The sequence below is a fragment of the Trichomycterus rosablanca genome, chromosome 21 (assembly GCF_030014385.1).
Source record: "Trichomycterus rosablanca isolate fTriRos1 chromosome 21, fTriRos1.hap1, whole genome shotgun sequence".
NCBI lineage: Eukaryota > Metazoa > Chordata > Actinopteri > Siluriformes > Trichomycteridae > Trichomycterus > Trichomycterus rosablanca.
The window spans coordinates 17,439,655-17,459,727 of NC_086008.1; the positions used below are offsets into that span (position 1 = coordinate 17,439,655).

General features: G+C 37.9%; 1 protein-coding gene across 1 annotated transcript; it reads left to right on the forward strand.

Moving 5' to 3' along the window:
- Nucleotides 1-3,823: 3,823 nt before the first annotated feature.
- Nucleotides 3,824-15,896, forward strand: fbp1a (fructose-1,6-bisphosphatase 1a). Its single transcript, XM_063017578.1, has 7 exons — nucleotides 3,824-4,064; nucleotides 6,719-6,881; nucleotides 8,070-8,162; nucleotides 9,421-9,561; nucleotides 9,677-9,814; nucleotides 11,784-11,903; nucleotides 15,421-15,896. The coding sequence occupies exons 1-7, from the start codon at nucleotides 3,895-3,897 to the stop codon at nucleotides 15,607-15,609; spliced, it is 1,014 nt and encodes a 337-aa protein (XP_062873648.1). The 5' UTR covers nucleotides 3,824-3,894; the 3' UTR covers nucleotides 15,610-15,896.
- Nucleotides 15,897-20,073: the final 4,177 nt, after the last annotated feature.

Sequence of the window (20,073 nt, forward strand, 5' to 3'; positions counted from 1 at the left end):
ACCACCTCCTTGTTTCTATACTCACTGTCCATTTTATCAGCTCCACTTACCATATAGAAGCACTTTGTAGTTCTACAATTACTGACTGTAGTCGATCTGTTTCTCTGCATGCTTTGTTAGCCCCCTTTTATGCTGTTCTTTAATGGTCAGGACCCCCACAGGACCACTACAGCAGGTATTATTTAGGTGGTGGGTCATTCTCAGCACTGCAGTGACACTGACATGGTGGTGGTGTGTTAGTGTGTGTTGTGCTGGTATGAGTGGATAAGACACAGCAGCACTGCTGGAGTTTTTAAACACCTCACTGTCACTGCTGGACTGAGAATAGTCCACCAACCAAAAGTATCCAGCCAACAGCGCCCTGTGGGCAGCGTCCTGTGACCACTGATGAAGGTCTAGAAGATGACCGACTCAAATAGCAGCAATAGATGAGGGATAGTCTCTGACCAACTAGGTAGGAGGGTCTAATAGAGTGGACGGTGAGTGGACATGGTATTTAAAAACTCCAGCAGCGCTGCTGTGTCTGATCCACTCATACCAGCACAACACACACTAACACACCACCACCATGTCAGTGTCACTGCAGTGCTGAGAATGACCCACCACCTAAATAATACCTGCTCTGTAGTGGTCCTGTGGGGGTCCTGACCATTGAAGAACAGCATGAAAGGGGGCTAACAAAGCATGCAGAGAAACAGATGGACTACAGTCAGTAATTGTAGAACTACAAAGTGCTTCTATATGGTAAGTGGAGCTGATAAAATGGACAGTGAGTATGGTTTTATTGTTATGGCTGATCGATGTAAATTGTAGTGTTAAACATGACTTAAAAAAATACTGAAAGACCCTGTGTTACCAGGATTGTCATGTAAAAAGAACACTAAAACAGAACGCGACCTGAGAAACCGAGGCTTAAATGCAATGTACGCTGTAAAGTTGATTTAAAAACCGATGTTATGCATAGGACGTCGTCACCTTGGTGAGGTATCTCATACAGAAGTCTTTCGTAAGTCCATGACAGAGGACTGTTTGTAGATGTATATGGATGTAAATATGATAAGAATTCTTTTGGTATACTAGTGTACAGTATTATATTGGTGCCTCTTTGGTAAAAGGGAACTTTTCAATAAGTTTCAAGCACTAGCAATTGTATTCTATTAGGAAATCTGTAGGAGTTTTCAAATCTGTCCACAAGTTGCATTTGGCCTACCGGACTTTGGACATGCCTGGGTTAAATTAAAACCTCTGCATTTTTTTGTGTTGCACCATTCTGTAACCCTTTAACCTTTTACTGTTATGTCTGTAATCCTCATTATATCTAACAAACAACCTTGTCTTGGGGCTGACTAACAAATAACAATAAATAAATAATACTAATAATAATGCAATTAAAGATAACTCTAATGATGAAAGTGAATTTATGTTTATTTTAGATGATATCTTTATGTGCTGCTGGTAGATTTAGCTTAATGCAATGATTCTTCCTTAACATGCAAATGCGTGGAGCTTTATTAACTATTACCTTTGAGTTCTAGGCAGTTAAATCTAACATTCATTAAAGTTTTTAGCATTCAATAATTTTATTACATTATCCAGTTTATTTAAATTTTTTTTGCTTTACAGGTGCACCTGATGTAGCCTATGTTTTCTGTGGTCATTGCAGCACATTAAATTTATCACAAAAACCCACATGTAGTCCGCTCAGGTGGCGCAGCGCTAAAAACATCGAATACATCGTACCGAATATCAGCTCTGCCTGTCGGCTAAGGATGAGCGGCCACATGAACAACGATTGGCCTGTTGTTCAGATGAGCGGGACTAAGCCAGATGGGGTCTGTTTCTCACGACTGGTGCAATTTCGACCTCTGCTGGCTGATTAATGCCGCCTGCACAGAGATGAGGAAAGAGTGCTCTCAGGGTGTGTCTCTCCATACGCAACGCTGCACTGCACTGCACTCGTCAAAGTGTAGGTGATAAGATGCATACATCATGCTGTCCACGTGTCGGACTAAAAGTGGGTTAGCTTCATTCTCCTCAATCAGAGCGGGGATCGGCATTGGTGGAGAGGAAGCATGACGCAATCGGGCAACTGGACGCACTAAAAGGGAGAAAAAGGGGATAAAATGCATAAAGGAATATATATATATATATATATATAAAACACGTAATAAATTCAAATTGTTAAAATACTTTAATATTTTAATTTATAATATATTATAATATTTATTATCATTATTTATTATATTATTTCTTTATTATATAATTATAATTATAATAAATGTTAATAAATTATATAATATATATAATATATATATAATATATATATATATATATATATATATATATATATATATATATAATACATAATATATATATAATATAATATATATATTATATAATATAATATATAATTATATATATATTATATAATATATTATATATATATATATATATATATATATATATATATATATATATATATATAAATATAATATAATATATATATATATTATATAATAAATTATATAATAAATTATATAATAAATTATATAATATAATTATAATAAATGTTAATATAATAAATATTGGCCCTTCTGTAGAATAATTCACTAAAATAAAAAATAAAAAAGATGAGTGAGTTCACAAAAAGTATAAGCCTTTGTAATCAGGTCACTGGCCAAAAAAGGTTAAGGACCCCTGCTATAATTTTTATATTTAAAAAAACAGTTCCAATCAACCGTGATCACGGGCGCAGGTGGCGCAGTGGTAAAAACACACGCTTAAAATGCATAAAGAAATTATATATATATATATATATATATTTATTACATATTAATTTACACCCATCATTAACATAATAATTTATTACATATTTATTATATATTTATTACATGTGGGTTTATATATATATATATATATATATATATATATATATATATAAAAAAAAAACCACATGTAATAAATTCAAACTGTTAAAATACTTTAATATTATAATTTATAATATATTATAATATTTATTATAACTATTTATTATATTATTTCTGTATTAGATTATTATTATTATTATAAATATATTATAATTTATAATAATTTATAAATATATTGGCCCTTCTGTAGAGTAATTCACTAAAAAAAAAAAAAAAAAAAAAAAAAGATCATTGAGAAAGAAGTGACTGGTGGGTTCACAAAAAGTTTAAGCCTTTGTAATCATGTCACTGGTCAAAAAAGGTTAAGGACCCCTGCTATAATCTTTATATTTAAAAAAACAGTTCCAATCAACCGTGATCTGTCACAATGTATGATAAAAGAATGCTTTTACTTTCACTGTTTTTAAAATGATTACCTAGTTCTGCTAATCTTTTTATTTTAATAATTAATAAACATTCACAAAATAAATAAATAAAAATCCCACGTTAGATTTTATAAAAAGAAAACAGTCATTTAAAATCATGTTTGCTGACTTCACGTGGCATCTGCATACTGTTGTCATGCATGTGGAAAGAACTTCTATTCATCAAGGTTTTCGATCTAATTTAATGCTTTTAAAATATGCGAGTCTCAGCAAGTAACTTTACCCCATCCACTAATGATAAAACAACAGGATTAAAGTTCGATTCCCAATTTTCACCATGACCACATGACTTTTGTACCTGTTCTGATTTAATCAAACAGTATTAAAGTCCAGTTTACACCCAACCACACCCCCTGGTGCATAACCACGCCCCTCAAGCTGCTTCTACACTTATGATTGGCTAATATCGCCGCACTCCCCGCTGCGCTGCACAGTTCCGTGTTTGTAAGAAGTTGCACAATTTAAAGAACTCCAGCTGCGCTGCTTCTATCGCTGTTTGGTTCTTTTTTTGCAATTTTGACTGGTGTTATTTTGCATTAAACATGTCGGACCGCGGTGCTTTCGATACCAATGTGAAAACTTTAACCAGGTTTCTGTTAGAGGAGGGAAGAAAAGCGAAAGGAACTGGAGAATTGACGACTCTCCTAAATGCAATGTGTACAGCTATTAAAGCGATCTCCAGTGCAGTGAGGAAAGCTGGCCTCGCCAACCTGTAAGTACTTATTCATCAGTACAGCATACAATAATGCATAGTAATTGATACTGCATATTAATCAATACTTATGGTTATATATACTAAAAAGTTATCAATACTGCATGTTCATCAATACTGCATATTTATCAGGCCTGTACGTTTATCAATGCTGCACACTGATCAATACTGTATATTCATTATATTATTACTACATATTAGTCATTACTTATAGTTATCAGTTCTGCGTTTTTATCAGAGCTGGGTATTTATCAATACTACATGTTGATCAATCCTGCATAGTTATCAGAGCTGTATAGTTATCAGTGTAATAAAGATCAATACTGCTTATTCATCATTACTGCATATTTATTAGAACTGTATATTTATCAAAACTGCATACTGATCAATACAGTATATTTATAATGACTGCATAATTATCAGATTTGTCAGTACTGCATATTGATTAATACTGCATAGCCTACTCGTCAATGCTGCATAGTACTAATGCTGCATAGTACTGATAGTCAATACTGATTAATACTGCATATTCATCATTACTGCATATTCACCATTACTGCAGTTATCATTTCTGCATTTTCATCAGGGCTGTGTATTTATCAGTACTGCATATTGATAAATCCTGCATACTTATCAATACTGCATATTTATCAGAGCTGTATAGTTATCAATGTAATACAGATCAATAGTGCATATTCATCATTACTGCATAGTTATCATTTCTGCATTTTCATCAGGGCTGTGTATTTATCAGTATTGCATTGATCAATCTTGCATACTTGTTAATACTACATATTCATCATTACTGCATAGTTATCATTTCTGCGTTTTCATCAGAGCTGTGTATTTATCAGTACTGCATATTGATCAGTATTGCATACTTATCAATACTGCATATTTATCAGAGCTGTATAGTTATCAATGTAAAAAACATCAATACTGCATAGTTACCATTACTGCATAGTTATTAATTCTGCATTTTCATCAGAGCTGTGTATTTATTAGTACTGCATATTAATCAATATTGCATACTTATCAATACTGCATATTTATTAGAGCTGAATAGTTATCAGTACTGCATACTGATCAATACTACATATTCATCATTACTGCATAGTTATCATTTCTGCGTTTTCATCAGAGCTGTGTAATATTGATCAGTTTTGCATACTTATCAATACTGCATATTTATCAGAGCTGTATAGTTATCAAAACTGTATACTGATCAATACTGCATATTCATCATTACCGAATAATTGTCATTTCTGTTTTCATCAGAGCTGTGTATTTATCAGTACTGCATACTGATCAATATTGCATACTTATCAATACTGCATATTTATCAGAGCTGTATAGTTATCAATGTAAAAAAGATCAATACTGCATAGTTATCAATACTGCATATTTATCAGAGCTGTATATGTATCAATACTGCATACTGATCAATATTGCATACTTATCAATACTGCATATTTATCAGAGCTGTATAGTTATCAATGTAAAAAAGATCAATACTGCATAGTTATCAATACTGCGTAGTTATCACTTCTGCATTTTCATCAGAGCTGTGTATTTATCAGTACTGCATATTGATCAATACTGCATAGTATTGATAGTTATTAATAATGCATACTAATCATTACTGCATATTCACCATTACTGCATATTCACCATTACTGCATAGTAATAATTTCTGTGTTTTCATTAGAGCTGTGTATTTATCAGTACTGCATATTGATCAATACTGCTTAGCCTACTCATCAATGCGGCATAGTATCGATAGTTATTAATACTGCATACTCATCAGTACTGCATATTCCTCATTACTGCATATTCACCATTACTGCATAGTTATTAATTCTGCATTTTCATCAGGGCTGCATACTGAGCAATACTGCATACTGATCTATACTTGATATTCGTCATTACTGCATAGTTATTAATTCTGCATTTTCATCAGGGCTGTGCATTTATCAGTACTGCATACTGATCAATCTTGCATACTTATCAATACTGCAAATTTATCAGAGCTGTGTAGTTATCAAGACTATACTGATCAATACTGCATATTCATTATAACTGCATAATTGTCATTTCTGTTTACATCAGAGCTGTGTATGTATTAGTGCTGCATATTGATCAATACTGCATAGTGTTGATAGTCATCAATACTGCATACTGATCATATTCATCATTACTGCATAGTTATAAATTCTGCATTTTCATTAGAGCCGTGTATTTATCAGTACTGCATACTGATTGTAATGTAATTTTAATGTGTAATAGTTTCGTACTTATGGTTTAAATAATATAAAACCATAAAAGAAGAAGTTTAGATCAAAAACTTCAGATGTAGCTGGACACAGAGATACCATTATTGTGTCTCAAATTGGAGCTCATCTTTCAATTTGAATCATTCTTAAGCTGTTAAAATAATTTAAATGACATTTCTAACCGGCATTCATAGAAAAAAATTCTTTGTTGGTTGTCTGTTAACTGGTTAATCATTGACAACCCTAATCAATACTGTATGTGCATTAAATACTGTGAATTGATTAGTAATGCACAGTCAAATCTGATCATGTTGTTTACATTGTTTACAGTGTTGTACAGATTAATTAAGACATTCTTGCTCTGGTTGTTCTTTTGTGTAGGTATGGCATTGCAGGGAATACAAATGTGACAGGAGACCAAGTGAAAAAACTGGATGTCCTGTCAAACGACCTGGTTATCAACATGATTAAGTCTTCGTTTACATCCTGTGTGCTGGTCAGTGAGGAGAACGAGAACGCCATTATAGTGGAACCAGACAAGAGGGTACGTGCCCAACCAGGCAAACAGATAATGACTCTTTACAATGTCACACTACGGTTAATCAGAATTAATCTGACAGTTACAGCACCACTGAGTTTTCGTAGAATACTACGTAGACATTTATTTAATTCATTATAGCAGTAATTAAATACAGGAGATAATTGCAGCTACTATTTTCTAATAACTAGATTACTTGTACTTAAAACTTATGAAACAAATGTTCACCTATTTCTCATGACCTATCCTACAATTATTAAACCAGTCACTACCTGTTCTAGCATTAATTAGTAACAAACTGTTTGAACAATCTTTAACTGGATCTTTACCATCTATGTACTCTATTCTATCAGAAGTAGGGCCAGTAAATAGATCAGCTTGGCTGTATATTAACCTAGACCAAGACAAGGACAGGACACTTAATGGTTAGAAACAAGATCCATTACAAACTAGATCAGGACAATAACACAGTTATGATGGTTAAGATCAAGACCCATACCAACCAAGACCAAGACGTTTTATGGTCAAGACCAAGATAACAGCAAGACCCATAAATCAAGACCAAGAGAAGAACAACTCTCTTGAGACCAAGACTAGACTGAGACTACTTGCACATCATGTATGTTCTAGCATGAGCTTTTTAGCAAATGTTCTATTAAAACATTATTACTACCATTAATGTGTCTATTCACTGTAATCTCTCTGCACTTAATAAGAAATGAATTGCTTCCTGATTGGCAATTTAACCGTGGTGTCAATATGACACGCCTAAGTCAAGATGCAACACAAAAATACAAAACAAAGCAATTTAGGCTGTGTCCCAAACCAACTAGTAACATAGTGTGTCGGTTATGCACTGTATTTTAGTTACTATTTAGCAAGTTGGGTAAAGTTTGGGATGCCCCCATATCCCTTATCATTATGTATTTTTATGTGACACCTCATCTGAAACAAACTAAATGTAAAACCTACCCATAATTCTAACACCATTTACTTGGTAATATAAAGACCTTGTCTTGTAATCACATATGGCTAGAGAAGTGGAACTAGGGAAGCTAACATCTGTTAAAGAATCTGTATTAATTTGGAATGTACGTAAAAGTATATATAATCCTAACTATTTATGAGACTGTTTGCTGTTTTCTGGTTGTAAGTGTTATTCTAACTGAAATATGTTGTTTTTCATGATTGAAGGGTAAATATGTGGTGTGCTTTGACCCTCTGGATGGCTCTTCCAACATTGACTGTCTGGCTTCTATTGGGACCATTTTCGCTATCTATAAAAAGGTATTATTTAAAACATGTTGTGAGTTTGCAAGAAACAGTAACTAGCTCATTAAAATGATATGTAATTAGATTGTTGTTTCTTTTTACATTTTAAGCACACACCTGCTAGATAGAACCCATTTGCAGATATTTAATCAAGGAATAACAATACCAACACTAACTACGAAGGGGGGGGGGGATAAATGAGCAGCCAAATCTAAGACATGCAAAACACGCAGCAGAGAATAGGGATAGAGCAGGAATCAGAACTGGAGGTCACAATACGACAGGCTGTCTGCAACAAGCCAGCTCTCGGAATGAAAACAGAAGACAGGGAACACTCACACCTCCTGTGCATAAAGTGATTTTATGGCCACTTCTGCTTTGGAAACAGGAATGTCACAGTGATGGGGTAATCTGTTCTTCCAGTGTTTCCCCTCCTAGGCCCTAAAACGCCACAAAATCGGGGGTAGTTCCTGGAAAGAGTGTTGACACCCTAGGTCAGCAGAAAACCTGACAAGAAGGAGCGATTGATGAAGGCATCATGGCTTCAGATAAAATGCAAGTTTGCCGACAACATCTGAAATTAGTATTCATGAGGGCGTGTTAAATCTCACACGAAGCCTCCTTGCTAAATCTACTGGCCAGACTCCTAACGTTGGTGAGCTAAACCCCATTTCGCAGCCACCCCGTTGCACTTTATCTCTACAATTTTCTGTATCTCTGGTAGTATTTATCTTGTAATATATTTTGCTCTGATTTATTTGTAATAGGTTGGATTATTGTTACAAGTAAATTTGCATTTACATTTGCAGTATTTAGCAGATGCTTTTATCCAAAGCAACTTACATTTTTGACTAAATAGAAATCAAGCAATTAAGAGTAACATTGGCAAATGGTGGTGGGGCTTGAACCGGCAACCTTCTGATTACTAGTTCAGTGCAGTACCTTAGCCAATGAGGTACGACTGCCCTCTAATTGTCATAGTTGGCATAGTGGTTGGTCCGGTTCCTTTGCAAACACTGGGCAAAAAAAGGAACACACCCTGGATAGGACGCCAATCCATCGCAAAGCTTTGGCCATCCCCCCAACTCTTAGCCAATCATGTCTGTGTAGTAGCCCAGCCAGCCGATAGCAACCCGCTGAGATTCGAACCCAGAACTCAGCGGTGGTGGGCTATCAGACTAGAACGCTGCACCACCTGAGCGAGCACCCTGTCATTGTTTATTTTACATGGGAGGTATTTTCAGTAATATTGTTATACACTATTTTTTTGCAGGCTTCAAATGATGAGCCGTGTGAAAAGGATGCTTTGCAGCCGGGCAGAAATCTAGTGGCAGCTGGGTACGCCCTGTATGGAAGTGCCACCATGATAGTGCTCTCCACCGGCCAGGGAGTTAACTGCTTCATGCTGGATCCCGTAAGTAAAAAGTGACATGAAAACAATCTCAAAACATTACATTTAAAGAGTTAGACAAAGTGAACACAAGGTATCTACATGCACAATGACACTTATCTCTGATTTTCTCTGGCAGGCTATTGGGGAGTTCATATTGGTGGACCGAGATGTAAAAATTAAAAAGAAAGGAAAGATCTACAGTCTCAATGAGGGCTACGCTAAGTACTTTGACCCTGCTGATACAGAGTACCTACAGAGAAAAAAACACCCAGAGGTACGGGCATACACAGGACTTTAGACCCTCTGTTAGTGGTAAAATTGCAAAAGCTGCTGTGTCTGCATGGTATGAACCGGTGTACTTATACACGTACACTGCATGGCCAATAGCACGTGGACAACCAAACATTACATCAATATATGCTTGTTACCTATCCCTTTCTAAAATCATGATCAGTTTAGGAAGTCAGTTCTTCTTTACTGCTATGACAGTCCCCACTCCTCTGGGAAGACTGGGTGGATAGCTTCCACTAAAAGTAAGTATAAGGTCTGGCACTGGTAAAAGGAAATGCTCAAAGCCTAGGATTAGTTTACCAGATTGGCAGATGCTACAAACTGATAATCAAGAGAACATGACTTCAAAGCTTCAGCGTTTAACAGCAATGTTCTGTTCCCAACTCGTGCTGATGTTGCTTCCAGAGGTGCTGTGAGCTTATGTGGCTGACTGCTTTGTAGGCTGAGCAGTCATTGCACCAAAATGATTAAACATTACAATAACATTATAGCTAAACAAAGCAGCTCTAGCAGGTTGGAAATTTGATGAACTAACTTGTTTGAAAGGTGACATGCAATGACTGTGCTATTTTCAAAGTACCAGTATTTATTTATGGGGAATGCAAGGCTATCTGTTTTATTTATCTGTTAAGTGGGCATGTATTATATTTGAATCAAGTAATTACATTGGGTGTCCACGTATTTTAGCAATGTAATGTATGGAATGTATGTCTATGTATTATCAAAATCAAAGTGAGTGTCCACATGTTTTTGCCATGTAGTGTATGTCTGTAAGTGTAGATAATTTATGCATACAAGATGTTTATCATTGCTTATATCAAGTAGATACGAAAAGCAACATTTCCAATTAAATACATGTTATACCGGTATTATGTGGTCAAAAATATGTGGATACTCCATCGTAATTACAATTAATAATCATGAATTGAATGCCTCATACCCAAACTAGATTCAGTCCATAGAGACAGAGTTTGACAATTTTGGTCTAGAGGAACTCTGTGAGCAAACATTGTGAGCATAGATTACAAACAAGGCCGTCTTATCTAACATTAGTGCCACAAATAGGGTCCTACTCCATATTAATGCAAGTGTTTTGAAATTAAGATACTAGAGAGTTTGTAAATTTGTTCTTTTTGGTACTGGCAAATCAGGCTTTGCGAGCAGAACCTGATGTAAAACATCCTGAACTCTTACCTAAATAACACATGACTTTTTTTATTTAATGCCTAATGCTGGAGCCTAATTTCCATGTTTTTTGTGAAAGAAACTGTAAATTAGGATACTTTTAAGAATTAAAAGCATTAAGAGTGCATGTGATATTTCAGCATCTGATATTTAGGTATAATATCCTAAAGCTTATACATAGCAGGAAAGAGCTGCTATATGACACATACCACATTGTCATACCATGCTGTTATATAGTATGCTCAATAAGTTTTCCACCAGTGGCATAGGACTATTTTGAACAAGAGACCTTCAGTGCACAGCAAGCATTTATCCTCTGCTCTGTGCAGATTTTATATCCAAATGTTTACACCTAGAGGCAAATAGTTGCAGCCAAATTAAAATTATTCATGTAACAGAAGTACCCCTGTACTAACCCATGTCAAACTCACAGACAAGACAATAAACAAAAGTAAGGATTAAACCCATGACCTTAGAAACCAGTTGATGTGCAACAGCCGCATTACCAACTGTACCACCTCTTTTTTGCAGTCATACTTTTCGTTTCTAGTACTTAAAATGTTTATATTAGGGTACAGCCTTAATTGGAGAGTAAATGCTTTGTGCTGGTGATTCTGTAACCTCTCATCAGCGATTGAAGCTATGACAACAAAATTAAGTGATTAAGTTGTATACTTTTTAAAAGTTGTGTGGTACGCACAGGTATGTTGTACATTTAAATAAATGCCAACATCGAAGGCTAATGATGTGATTTGTGTGTTGTATAGGATGGTAGTGCACCCTATGGTGCCCGTTATGTAGGCTCCATGGTAGCAGATGTGCATCGGACTCTTGTTTATGGAGGTATTTTTCTCTACCCTGGCAATGTGAAGAGCCCAAAAGGAAAGGTATGTAAAATGTCCCATGTTCTTTTTAGATATCTTCTAAGGCTATTTTTTTAATATATACCTTTAAAGATGCCACTTAAATAAATAAAATAATTTGCTTAGAATTATTTGCTATTTCACTTTTGGGCTTTGGTATTTTATATAGTAGCCAAAACAACTACATTTACATCTTTAATATGTTTATTAAAAAAAGAATTTCAGCAATATTGGCGACAACCCAAACTTGTATTACTATACTAAATAAATAAATAAATGGGGCCGCTAATCTGCTCTCAGACCAGCTATTAAAGCATACACCAAAGAGGCTTGCCAAAAAGTATGGACACAACCTCTGGACACACCAGACTTACTCATAAATACATTCTAAAGGGAGACCAGGCCCCTACTTGCACAGAATCATTTTTGGAACAGCCCAAACATGCCTTTTGTATGCAGGGTTCACAACCTAACAATGACGCTTTACATAGTGAATGTGTCCGCTACACTAGCTCTGTTTACGTGCAGCCTGTTCACACCTCGGAATAGAATCTGTCCATGTTAACACCTCAATTAGGGCCGCTCAGGTGGCGCAGCGGTAAAAACACATGCTGGAACCAGAGCTGGGATTTTGAATACATCGTATTGAATCTCAGCTCTGCCTTGCCGGCTGAGGCTGAGCGGCCACATGAACAACGATCGGCCTGTTGTTCATATATGGGCGGGATTAAGCCGGATGGGGTCTCTCTCTCATGACTGTTGCAATTACGACCTCTGCTGGCTGATTGATGGCGCCTGCACAGAGATGAGAAAAGAGGTCAGGGTGTGTCCCTCCGTACACGCAGCTAGGCTGCACTGCACTCGTCAAAGTGTAGGTGATAAGATGCATATGGCATGCTGCCCACATATGGCATGCTGTTCTCCTCAATCAAAGCAGGGATCGGCATTGGTGAAGAGGAAGCATGATGCAATGGGGCAATTGGACGCACTAAAAAGGGAGAAAAATGGGAGAAAATGCATAAAGAAAATATTTTTTTAAATAAAAATAAATACATGGAAACATAGGCAGCTAGCTAGTAGCTAATTATCCTAGCTTAAGTTGAATATTGTGAGTGGGATTTCTGAAATCAGTCTTTTTTTTTTTTTTTTTTTTTTTTTTTTTTTTTTTACCCCTTTTCTCCCCTTTTAGCGCATCCAATTGTTCAATTAGCATCATGCTTTCTCTCTGCCTATGCCGAACCCTGCCCTGACGGAGGTGATTGAAGCTAACCCGTATCCCCTCCGTAACACGACCAGCAGCCAGATGCATCTTTGCCACCCACACATTGATGAGTTTGGCGCCACCTAGCGTTGCATGCGGAGAGACACACCCTAAGGGCACCCTCTCCCATCCCTGTGCAAGCGCCTCCAATCAGCCGGCAGAGAACGTAATCGCATTCTGACAGAGAGAGACCCACATCCGGTTCTTTGTCCCACCCCCCTCATGAGCAACCGGCCAATCGTTGCTCATATAGCCACTCAGCTTCAAACCGGCAAAGCAAAGCTGGATTCGATACCAGGTATCTGAATCCAGCCCTGGTTGCAGCGCGTCTCTTTTACCGCTGCGCCACCTGAGCGGCCGAAATCAGAGTCTTAACGTTAACATTTTATTCTGTACTGTTTGTTTTACTGTTTTTTTTTTTTTGTTGGTAACATGAGCACATGGGAAAAAGGCTAACTGCTAGTAAATTGATTCCTTTTTCAGAATGTTTCGAATATGTCAACAGCTCAAATATTGATTGTGATTGACTCAAATCTGTTTTGCTTAAACAGAAAAATCACTTTTTAAATCTTCTGTTGCTATTTAATGGAAAAACTTGGAATGTAAATAGAAAATACATTTTGTTATCTATTTTTTACTGGATATAAGCTGAATCTGTCATAAAACACATATTTTAATCTAATACCAGCGTAGATGGGTACATTCTGTGATTGTAATACTTTTCTTTTATTGAAGTAGTAAAATTATTGGGAAAGTGAAGGCTTCAGAGTTCAGTTCATACATTTGCGAAAGATTTAGGTACAACTAATGAAGAAATGCTGGGGTCAAATTTCAGGGAAGCAACAGCAGTCCTGCATGTTTGCTCTTTGTCTTTCGTAAGAATGACGCAACCTGTAAAGTACACAGAGTTTTGTCTCCTAACTGCAACACGTGTTCAGTGACTGGCCAGTTTGACAACAAACCAAAAAATGGAAATAATATTATGGAAATAATATGATTTAAATCATGTTTCCAAAATATGCAGACTTTAGTTTGGCTATCTGGGCTTTGAGAGAGAAAATAGGTTTGATTTAGTTGAGGATCCATTTGTTTGTCTTCTTTGTCATGCAAGGTGCTCTCAAGTCTTCACCAGCTCCATGTTGTGTGGTCAGATAGCAGCATTTTGGCATTATGGTTTCTACATACACTGATTAGGCATAACATTATGACCACCTCCTTGTTTCTACACTCACTGTCCATTTTATCAGCTCCACTTACCATATAGAAGCACTTTGTAACTCTACAATTACTGACTGTAGTCCATCTGTTTCTCTACATACTTTTTTAGCCTGCTTTCACCCCCACATGACCACTACAGAGCAGGTATTATTTGGGTCGTGGATCATGCACTGCAGTGACACTGACATGGTGGTGATGTGTTAGTGTGTGTTGTGCTGGTATGAGTGGATCAGACACAGCAATGCTGACGGAGTTTTTAAACACCTCACTGTCACTGCTGGACTGAGAATAGTCCACCAATCAAAAATATCCAGCCAACAACGCCCCGTGGGCGGCATCCTGTGACCGCTGATGAAGGTCTAGAAGATGACCAATTCAAACAGCAGCAATAGATGAGCGATCGTCTCTGACTTTACATCTACAAGGTGGACCAACTAGGCAGGAGTGTCTAACAGAGTGGACAGTGAGTGGACACGGTATTTAAAAACTCCATCAGCGCTGCTGTGTTTGATCCACTCATACCAGCACAACACACACTAACACACCACCACCATGTCATTGTAACTGCAGTGCCACCACCTGATGATCCACCAGCTGAATGTGGGGGTCCTGACCATTGAAGAACAGGGTGAAAGCAGGCTAAAAAAGTATGTATAGAAACAGATGGACTACAGTCAGTAATTGTAGAACTACAAAGTGCTTCTATATGGTAAGTGGAGCTGATAAAATGGACAGTGAGTGTAAAAACAAGGAGGTGGTTTATTTAATGTTATGCCTGATTGGTGTATGTCTGGCAAAGATGTTATCAAGGCTGACAACTGACATTGTTGACCCTTTCTTTCCAGTACTGGCCTAAAGAGGTCAGTTTGCTACCTGAGCACTTGAACAGCAACAATTAAACATGGCAAAAGTATCTAACAAACCTTTAGAATTGTTTTCCTGCTGTTCTAGTGGCACAGCTGATTAAATTCTACCTGTAGGTGGATCAGTATCACAATCACAATTTAAATACAAAGCATTTAAATATTCCTTGCTGTTTACATTTGTGTTTTTTTCCCATAGCTGAGGCTGTTGTACGAGTGTAACCCCATGGCCTTCATCATAGAACAGGCTGGTGGATTGGCCACCACAGGGGCCATAAACATTCTAGACATCCAGCCTGAGAATATTCATCAGAGGGTACCACTGGTACTGGGATCTCCAGATGATGTTCAAGAGTACATCTCGGTCTACCAGAAACATCACAAATGATCAAAACCTTAAGACACATTCAATCAGACCAAATATTAAATCATTACAAACCAAAGACCTTATAGTATTGTATTATTAGTTTTTAAAGGAACATTTCTGGACTAAATCATTCCATTTTGCGTAAATTGAAACTTGTTTACATAGAGTAATTTTTGTAACAGACCTATGCTACACTGTAGCAGCTGGTATAAGGTGGTGGTGTATATTTTTATGCAATTCACACAAAGTGCCTTGTCTCTCTTCTCTTGTATTGTGAATGAAGAAATAAATTCACATGTCAAAAACAATCTTCTTTTTGTTACATTTGTTCGTTTTTTGATGACAAATGCCCATGTGTACTGTGATTCAACCCCCAGCCTCAGTACTTAGTGGAGCCTTGAAAACCTGTAAGAAGTGTTTTTGTTCAGTTCAAAGTTTGGTTGTCACGTACAGGTCATAGTCAGTGGTGGCTCCTGCCAAATCTCTCAGGAAGGGGGGGGCAATTGTTGCGATGATGGCCAAGGTGACCCGTTCAATGGGTAAATTAAAGCTTAAATAATTAACATCTTGAGTCATCTGTCAGTTTGCCCTCACAAATAACTTTGAACATGGAGAGAGACCAGCTTTACCATTAATCGTAAAATTAAGTAAAGCCTTCACACTAACAATTTAATTCAGTCTTCATCAGATAGCATTTTATTTTAGGTGCAGCAGATCCAGAATAAAGATTGGCATCGGGGCTGATGTGCAATGAATAAAGAAGTACAATTAAACAATTGGGGAGATACAATCAGTGCAATCACAATTCACAATTTAAAAATTACATTACTTACTTGTAATTTACTTGTAACTTATTTGATCCCCCGCCCTTTGTAAATTAATATTAGTAGTTTAAATTTGGTCTAGGTGGCCGTAATTCTTAAGTTGCTAATTACACGATGGAGTTGCTTCGAACTGAGGTGATGGTAGTCATGATGACGAGATCAAATTTGTACAAAATAGAAATAACTTTACAAAAAATATAGAAAAATAGCGTGCCCAGGTGGCGCAGCGGGATATTACGCTAGCACACCAGCGCCGAGATTCTGAACTCCTCGGTTTGAAACTTTCTGCTAGGGGGGCAGGATGACCGGACTATGTGGGTGGGGTATTCAAACACTGTGTAAGGACCCTGTGCAGAATGCATGGGCGAAAAAAAAGGGGTCCAGAAGGACTGCGCACTTGTCGGAGGAGACGTGAGCAGCAACATACGGATAAAACTTTAAGTAGATATTAAATTTTAAGAAATGCAACTGCTTTCTTTAAATTCCACCAAAGATTTTTTTTTATTGGTTTAGAATCTGAAGAATTCCAGGTATTTTAGTAAGTGCTAACATGTTCCTCATACCACATACCATTCTTATTGGGCAACAGCTTTCAGGTTGTTTAGGTTTGGTGGCTTTCATGCTGCAACTGCTTTCTTTAAATTCCACCAGATTTTTTTTATTGGATTCAAATCTGAAGACCAAAGAATATCACTCCAGGATATTCCAGGACTGATTCTTTAACCAAGCTTTAGTTGACTTTGAAGTGTGCTTGGGATCGTTGTCTTACTAAAGAGTTTAACTATCACCAGGGTTTAATTTCACCACAGAAGGCAGAACATCTCTCCTCAAAACGTATTTCTGTGACAGTCACATGGTCAACACTGACATGTCTTCCAGCAGCAGAACATCCCAGACCATCATGCCTTAATTGGTAAGAGCTGTTTTGGTGGCACAAGAGGCACATACACAATGTTAGGCAGGTGGTTTTAACGTTGTGTCCGATCTGTGTATACACAGTATATGGACACCTATACAGTCTCACCTACCTAAGCTTTTTTACATCCCTTTCTAGACTTGACAACAAAGCAAGCCATAACATCTTCGCTCCAAAGAAGTCCTTACCCACCATCTGATCTCAGACCAGCTATTAAAGCATACACCAAAGAGGCTGGCCAAAAAGTATGGACACAACCTCTGGACACACCAAACTTACTCATAAATACATTCTAAAGGGAGACCAGGCCCCTACTTGCACAGAATCATTTTTGGAACAGCCCAAACATGCCTTTTGTATGCAGGGTTCACAACCTAACAATGACGCTTTACATAGTGAATGTGTCCGCTACACTAGCTCTGTTTACATGCAGCCTGTTCACACTTTGGAATAGAATCTGTCCATGTTAACACCTCAATTAGGGCCGCTCAGGTGGCGCAGCGGTAAAAACACACGCTGGAACCAGAGCTGGGATCTCGAATACATCGTATTGAATCTCAGCTCTGCCTTGCCGGCTGAGCGGCCACATGAACAACGATCGGCCTGTTGTTCATATATGGGCGGGATTAAGCCGGATGGGGTCTCTCTCTCTCTCATGACTGGTGCAATTACGACCTCTGCTGGCTGATTGATGGTGCCTGCACAGAGATGAGAAAAGAGTGCTCTCAGGGTGTGTCTCTCCGTACACAATGCTGAGCTGCACTGCATTTGTCAAAGTGTAGGTGATAAGATGCATACGGCATGCTGCCCACATGTCGGAGAGGGCGTGGGTTAGCTTCGTTCTCCTCAATCAGAGCAGGGATCGGCATTGGTGGAGAGGAAGCATGACGTAATCAGGCAGTTGGACGTGCTAAACAGGGAGAAAAGGGAGAAAATGAATATATATATATATATACAGTATATATATACAGTGTATCACAAAAGTGAGTACACCCCTCACATTTCTGCAAATATTTCATTATATCTTTTCATGGGACAACACTATAGACATGAAACTTGGATATAACTTAGAGTAGTCAGTGTACAGCTTGTATAGCAGTGTAGATTTACTGTCTTCTGAAAATAACTCAACACACAGCCATTAATGTCTAAATAGCTGGCAACATAAGTGAGTACACCCCACAGTGAACATGTCCAAATTGTGCCCAAATTTGTCGTTGTTCCTCCCTGGTGTCATGTGTCAAGGTCCCAGGTGTAAATGGGGAGCAGGGCTGTTAAATTTGGTGTTTTGGGTACAATTCTCTCATACTGGCCACTGGATATTCAACATGGCACCTCATGGCAAAGAACTCTCTGAGGATGTGAGAAATAGAATTGTTGCTCTCCACAAAGATGGCCTGGGCTATAAGAAGATTGCTAACACCCTGAAACTGAGCTACAGCATGGTGGCCAAGGTCATACAGCGGTTTTCCAGGACAGGTTCCACTCGGAACAGGCTTCGCCAGGGTCGACCAAAGAAGTTGAGTCCACGTGTTCGGCGTCATATCCAGAGGTTGGCTTTAAAAAATAGACACATGAGTGCTGCCAGCATTGCTGCAGAGGTTGAAGAAGTGGGAGGTCAGCCTGTCAGTGCTCAGACCATACGCCGCACACTGCATCAACTCGGTCTGCATGGTCGTCATCCCAGAAGGAAGCTGACGCACAAGAAAGCCCGCAAACAGTTTGCTGAAAACAAGCAGTCCAAGAACATGGATTACTGGAATGCCCTGTGGTCTGACGAGACCAAGATAAACTTGTTTGGCTCAGATGGTGTCCAGCATGTGTGGCGGCGCCCTGGTGAGAAGTACCAAGACAACTGTATCTTGCCTACAGTCAAGCATGGTGGTGGTAGCATCATGGTCTTGGGCTGCATGAGTGTTGCTGGCACTGGGGAGCTGCAGTTCATTGAGGGAAACATGAATTCCAACATGTACTGTGACATTCTGAAACAGAGCATGATCCCCTCCCTTCGAAAACTGGGCCTCATGGCAGTTTTCCAACAGGATAACGACCCCAAACACAACCTCCAAGATGACAACTGCCTTGCTGAGGAAGCTGAAGGTAAAGGTGATGGACTAAACCCAATTGAGCATCTGTGGCGCTTCCTCAAGTGGAAGGTGGAGGGGTTCAAGGTGTCTAACATCCACCAGCTCCGTGATGTCATCATGGAGGAGTGGAAGAGGATTCCAGTAGCAATCTGTGCAGCTCTGGTGAATTCCATGCCCAGGAGGGTTAAGGCAGTGCTGGATAATAATGGTGGTCACACAAAATATTGACACTTTGGGCACAATTTGGACATGTTCACTGTGGGGTGTACTCACTTATGTTGCCAGCCATTTAGACATTAATGGCTGTGTGTTGAGTTATTTTCAGAAGACAGTAAATCTACACTGCTATACAAGTTGTACACTGACTACTCTAAGTTATATCCAAGTTTCATGTCTATAGTGTTGTCCCATGAAAAGATATAATGAAATATTTGCAGAAATGTGAGGGGTGTACTCACTTTTGTGATACACTGTATATATAAACACCTCAATTACAATTACAAAATTACAAATGCTTTGGTATTCACATGTCTATTGAAGTATTTGAAATGTTTGTTGTTAGCCAAATTTAGTAGAATACATCACTGATGTTAATATATTTTTACTCGAGTAGAGTAATATGTGAGACTTAAACTTGGCTGTACACTCAGTGCATGTA